We start from the raw sequence: 6221 nt of genomic DNA, 5'->3' as shown, positions 1-6221 counted from the left end.
ATGGGTTGTTGCAGTTACCAAAATGAATAAAACAAACTTCTAATTATTAGACATACAGGAAAAACAAAACTCCAATAAGAAAAAAACTGATAATTTAAAAGTTTTTAAAGAAATTTATGGAAATAGGGAACATCTGTCTTGATTTTTATGCCAGATGAGTTTTGTTTGACTTTGTTGTTTTTTTCTGTGGGTAGGGATACTGGGAATTGAACCCAAGGGGGCTTAACCACTGATCCACATCCCACCCTTTTTATTTGAGACAGAGTCTTTTTAAGTTGCTTAGAGCCAAGCTACAATGTTGGGGCTGCCCCCAATTTGTAATCCTCCTGCCTCAGCCTCCCAAATCACTAGGATTACCAGTATCTGTTACCACGCACAGCATTTGTGTTGACTTTTGAAGCTAAAAATCAGGTAATCTTTTGATTAAAAGTAAAAAAAAAAACCAGTGAAGAGGACAGATACACAGACCCACAGGACTTTAACCTTCTCTTAAATTAAAAAGCAAAATGTTAACACAAATTTGTTTAAAAATACAAATATTTTAATTTAGAATTCAACACAGAAAATGTAAATTATCATGATTCGGATTTGACTAAAGTGTGGGTGAATGTTCTTTCATAGATAATACTGGTCATTTAATAATGGATATTCTAATTTTTGTGTATGAGGACTGTGTGGCTTCAGGAAAGTTTACTATTACTACCAGAAACTAGAGTTTTGGATATGATAGTTTTAAATCTCATTATTTAATAAAAGAAGATTGAAAATCTTGCTGAAAATGCTTCATATACTTAGGCAGAAGGCAAACATTATATCACAAACAAAAACAACATTAATATATTTATATACATGTACTTGGTCAAAATGAATTAATTTTAATAGACACTATAGAATAAAGGGCAAGGCCCCAAGAAAAGATAGCAACCAGTCCAAGAGTGCTAATGCTTTCTCTTCATATCATTTCTGAAATGGAGAAAAAGGAGGATGAATAGTTTGTAGACAGACATGTTTATTTTTTGTTGCTGTTGAGATAGGATCTTGCTATGTTGTTCAGGCTGGACTTAAACTTGTGGGTTCAAGTGATCCTCCCACCTCACCTTCCTGAATAGCTGAGATTACAAAAGCATAGCACCATACCAAGCTGTTGACAGACATATTTCTAAATCTAGCAATATCTGCTAGGAAGAAGCCAGACTACCTAATAGCTCTATACATAGGGAACAGCTTAGTTTTATCAGTGAATGCCTCTTAAGTTATTTCTTATTGTTATACTAAAGCAGATAGCACAACTTTAGTTAAGGGAAAATTTCCCTAAGTTCCCTATTATACCTTCGGTATAAAGACGAGCATCCTGACAAAGCTATATGAAAGCTTTTATCATTTCTAATTGTACAGATTTAAAAACAGACCATATAAATTTACTATTACATCATCAAAAGGAATTTTACTATGACCTAAAGGTAAAGTTAAATGACAATAGAGACCATGACACAGTATCAAGTGAATTCTTGCTTGGTTGTTACAGCTGTGGTCCATGGGTCTAGCAGTAGAAATGGCAGCCCTGAAGTAGATCTTGGTAAATTTGCTTGACAATATTCTTCAGGTAGTTGTCCGCTAATGGCACTTTATATATAACGGCAGCAATTTCATCTTGGCTACAGAAAAACAAAAGGTTAATTCATTTTCTGGAAATTTATATTTGTCTTCATTTCGGTGCTACTCATGTTCTTGGATAAAGTTTCTTAGTTTCCCAAGAAGCACAAATGGGTATTTCGTTAAATAAGCAGACTGAGAAGTTGAAATGCGATTGTGAAACAAAGCCTGAGAACTAATTCTATATGTAATTGTAAGCTATCCTGATCTAGTTGTTTTCTTTAAATAAAATTCTAAACTATTAGTGTTTGCTGATGGATTTAAATTCTGTCTTCTCCCAGTCTGTCAGCAGTGTGTCTAAAAAAAGTCACAAAATAGATCACAACCTACTAAGAATAAGACATTTACAGGTCTGCTTCCACAGACGAATTGAGAATAGTGTTATGAAAACACAGCTTTTTCAAGTGATTGTTATTTTTAAGGACAAAAAAATTGTTGACATATGATCTGGGCTAAAACTATGTAGAATTTTTTTTCCTTATAGATTATTGTTTTAGGTAGGAGGGTTCAAAAGTGAAGAAGTGGTGATACACAACTGTAATTCCAGTGGCTCGGGAGGCTGAGGCAGGAGGATTGATTCAGAGTTCAAAATCAGCCTCAGCAACTTACTAAGGCTCTAAATAAAATACAAAATAGGGCCAGGGATGTGGCTCAGTGGTCAGATGCCCCTGAGTCCAATACCTGATATGAAAAAAAAAAAAAAAAAGTGGAAGAAGGTATGAATGAATACATTAATGGACTCCAGCATCTACTGGAGATAGTAATTAAGGTCACTGAAATTAAAAGAATAAACCCTCCGAAATGAAATCACAAAGAAGTGACATTTAGTTCTCACTACCCTTGATGATGATGACTTTGAGAGATAACAAAGGTAAAAAGGTAGCTGGGAGTCTTATCCTGCTGGCCCTTTACTTACCTAGTGTTTCCAAGGTGATTCTGAATGGTGAAAGGTAATGGGACTAATGGATAATGGGCTGAGAGAGACAAAGTTACCGCAAACTTTGCAAATGCTACAGAGCTGGAGAATAAAAGCTTCAATCTGTTAAAAAACAAGACCCACAATTAAAAATATATACTGAAATACAAACATATTTTTTCCATGTAGACTGGCATATGAAATTTAGGCACACCTTATTTCTTGTCCTTATCAAATGGATTTATCTTATCCTTATCAAGTAAAACACCTGGAGCAAGGTATTAAAATGGTTCTTTTTTCACTGTTAGTCAGGAAACACAATAATAAATATTTTATGGTTGGGGATAGAGCTCAGTGGCAAAGCACTTGTCTAGCATGTGTGATGTACTTGTGTTCAATCCCTAGTTATACAAAAAACAAACACAATTATTTTAATAAGTTCTTGACTAATTATTTGTTGTTATAGGTTGAAATATATTCCCCAAAATTCATATGCTGAAGTCCTAACCCCTATACCTAAAATGTGATCTTATTTGGAAATCAGGTAATTGCAAATTTAAGATAAGGTTCTATTAGAGTAGGTCAGGCCCTAATCTGACTGGTATTGTTATAAAAAAGGGAAATTTGGACACCGAAAGAATACCATGTGAGGATAAAGGCCAGGGATCAGAGTTTGGACATTTAAAAGTCAAGGAATATCAAAAATTGCCAGACGACCATCAGAAATTGGGAGAAAGGCATGGAAAAGATTCTCTCTCTCAACCCTTAGAAAGAACCTGAGTAATACTCTGATTTTAGACTTCTATCCTCAACTTTGAGATAATAAATTTCTTTTATTTAAGCCATCCAATTTGTAGTACTTTGTAAGAGCTGCCCAGGGAAATAATACACTTACTCAGTATTATTCACATCTATGTCCATTAGATTATAATTTGGTCCCCATTTCTTTAAAAACTCAATCTCTTCTCCAAGGAGTCTGCAATTGTTTACTATTGGTGAGAGTTCTTGAAGCATCTAAAAAAATTAAAAAAAAAGATTTCAATGTTCAATGACTGCTACAAAGAACTCAAAAAGTTAAATAATTGAATATATAATTTCAGATTCTATTATATATTTATAATTTCAATTCTGCTTTGTGGGACAGAGTTTGCAAGTTTTCCTTTATATACTTCAATCAAACTTTACCTTGGGTACCTGATGCTGTGTTGTACACTTCTTCTTCCAGGATTCCTGCTCCTCTATGTACTGAAAAATAAGCTTATGAACTAAAAGGGAGGAAGTAGGAGCTTTATCCTCTGGAGAAGAAAAAAAACAAAAACAAAAAGGAAGGTATTACTTATTCATATATTTTATGTAAGCTAAAAATACTATTGTCACATAAGCTAGAAATACCCTCAACCTGTTAGATGTGGAAGTATCCTCTTGATTTTTATTTTCAACATGATTATAAAATAAATGGTGAATATAAAGTATTCCCACAAAAACTCAAGCCTTTATCACATACAAAATAATATCTGATTAAAACCATGGGTTTCAATGTAACATAAACTACTACGTTCAAATCCTAGATTTCTTTATATCTTAAGTGATTTTTTAAAAAAAAATTTTTTTTTAGTTGTAGTTGGAAAAAATATCTTCATTTTATTTATTTATTTTTACATGATTTTTACATGGTGCTAAGGATCGAACCCAGTTCCTTGCACGTGCTAGGTGAGTGCTCTACTGCTGAGCAACAAACCCAGCGCCCATTTTTTTTTAAACTTTTAGTTGTAGGTGGACACAATACCTTTATTTTATTTATACATTTTTATGTGGTGCTGAGAATTGGACCCAGTGCCTCACAAGCTAGGCAAGCACTCTACCACTGAGCTATAGCCCCAACCTCTTATGTAATTTTTTTTTTTTCCTGCTTTTGTTTTTGTGTTCCTGGAGCTGTACCTCTGAAGCTACACCCCTAACCCTTTTTAAAATGTTTATTTTGATGTAAGGTCTAAGCTGCCCAGGCTGGCCTTGAACTTGTGATCTTTCTGCCTCAGCCTCGCTAGCAGCTGGGGATTACAGGCATGTACCACTGCACCAAGCAACATTTAATTTTTCTGATCTGTAGTTTCCTACCTCATAGTACTAATGTAAGTAATAAATCTGCCTGAGATGAAATATTCATGATGTAATTTTCAAACTATGGAAATGCCTATTTATCAATCATTTAAAGCTAATGAGAATGTCATTTCTTTTCAGATCCACCCAGGAGCTAGGGTTGTAGCTCAGTGGTAGAGCACTTGCCTAGCATGTGTGAGGTACTGGGTTTGATTCTCAGTACTGCATATGAGTAAATAAAATAAGGGTCCATCAACAACTAAAAAAATTTTTTAAAAATCCACCCAATATTTAAAACATTACTCAATTTTATACGTAATACATATTTTAAATATAAATTATTAATATTAATATTTAAATTAGTGAAAGAGTTACCAAGAAGCACTTGTATCTATAAATTAATAATTTTTTTTTTTTTTTGGTGCTGGGGTTTGAACCGAGGGCCTTGTGCATGCAAGGCAAGCACTCTACCAACTAAGCTATATCCCCAGCCCAACAAAATTTTTAAGAAGCATAAATGTTTTGAACTTACCATCTAACAGAGACTGAAAATTTAGGTCAGTAATCTTCCTGTGAGCCTTGTCCAAGAAAGGGAGACCAACTAAGATGAACCAGGAAAAGAATAACATTTCTTTTTGTTCTGATTTTAAGCCACATAAAACTCAGTACTATTCTGGGTAGAAGGGTTTTTTCACAGGGAGTTGAAGGTTTATCTTTGAATCAGATTCTCAAATTATGGTAAGTTTGACTGAGATTTTCCTCAACAACATTGGTAGATCTTAGAAGGAAATTTTATGTGTAGAATATATCTCCTCTTTTTGCCCCCTAACTTCTGTGCAAAGATAAATTTTTTTAGGAATCATGTAAGGAACATAGCCTCCCCATACCTACTATCCCTGAACAAATACACTCAAAATGATCAATACTTTTTATATTGCCATGATGATTTTTTTTTTTGGGGGGGGAGCAGGCGGGTACAGAGGATTGATCCCAGGGGCACTTAACTGCTGAGCAATATCCCCAGCCCTTTTTTAGTTTTTATTTTGCAACAGGGTCTAGCTCAGTTACTTAGGGACTTGCTAAGTTGCTGAGTTTGGCTTTGAACTTGCAATCCTTTTGCCTCAGCTTCCTCCTGAACTGCTAGGATTATAGGAGTGTGCTATAGTGCCCAGTCCCAGCCCTTTTCCAATTTATTGAGAACACAGTCTAGCTAAGTTGCCAAGTCTGGCTTTGAACTTGTGATCTTACTGCCTCAGCCTCCCTAGTTTCTGGGATTATAGTTTAACTGTAATGAATTTTTAGATCATCAGGACAACTGCTCATTCCTTCAGACTCTATAGACATTATCATCTATCTCACAAATTTTGATTCTTTTTAATTTATTGAATGCTTTGCTAAATATTTTCTATGTGTTAAGTGCATACCATAATGAGAAAAAGTCATAATCACCCACATCCTCAAGAAGCTTTACAAATCAGAAGGACATAAAAACTACAAATTGTGGTAAATGCTATTAAGGAATATTGCAGAGAGCAATGAAAACATAGACTATGAG

At 34.3% G+C, this 6221-nt stretch overlaps 1 protein-coding gene across 2 annotated transcripts in view; it reads right to left on the bottom strand.

Moving 5' to 3' along the window:
• Positions 1-519: 519 nt before the first annotated feature.
• Knl1 (kinetochore scaffold 1) overlaps positions 520-6221 on the bottom strand; it is a 60163-nt gene continuing 54461 nt past the window's right edge. For both annotated transcript variants that reach the window (XM_046460951.2, XM_046460953.2), the window contains exons 22-26: positions 5199-5267; positions 3755-3864; positions 3465-3583; positions 2570-2692; positions 520-1655 (exon numbers count right to left, since the gene is read on the bottom strand). In XM_046460951.2, coding sequence (XP_046316907.1) covers positions 1541-1655; positions 2570-2692; positions 3465-3583; positions 3755-3864; positions 5199-5267 — 536 coding nt within the window. In that variant the 3' untranslated portion in view covers positions 520-1540. The remainder of the gene's footprint in view (positions 1656-2569; positions 2693-3464; positions 3584-3754; positions 3865-5198; positions 5268-6221) is intronic.

The sequence above is a fragment of the Marmota monax genome, unplaced genomic scaffold (assembly GCF_021218885.2).
Source record: "Marmota monax isolate L192 unplaced genomic scaffold, Marmota_monax_Labrador192_F-V1.1 WCK01_AAM20220418_F8-fsc00001, whole genome shotgun sequence".
Classification (NCBI taxonomy): Eukaryota; Metazoa; Chordata; class Mammalia; order Rodentia; family Sciuridae; genus Marmota; species Marmota monax.
This window is presented reverse-complemented; position numbering and strand designations above follow the sequence as displayed.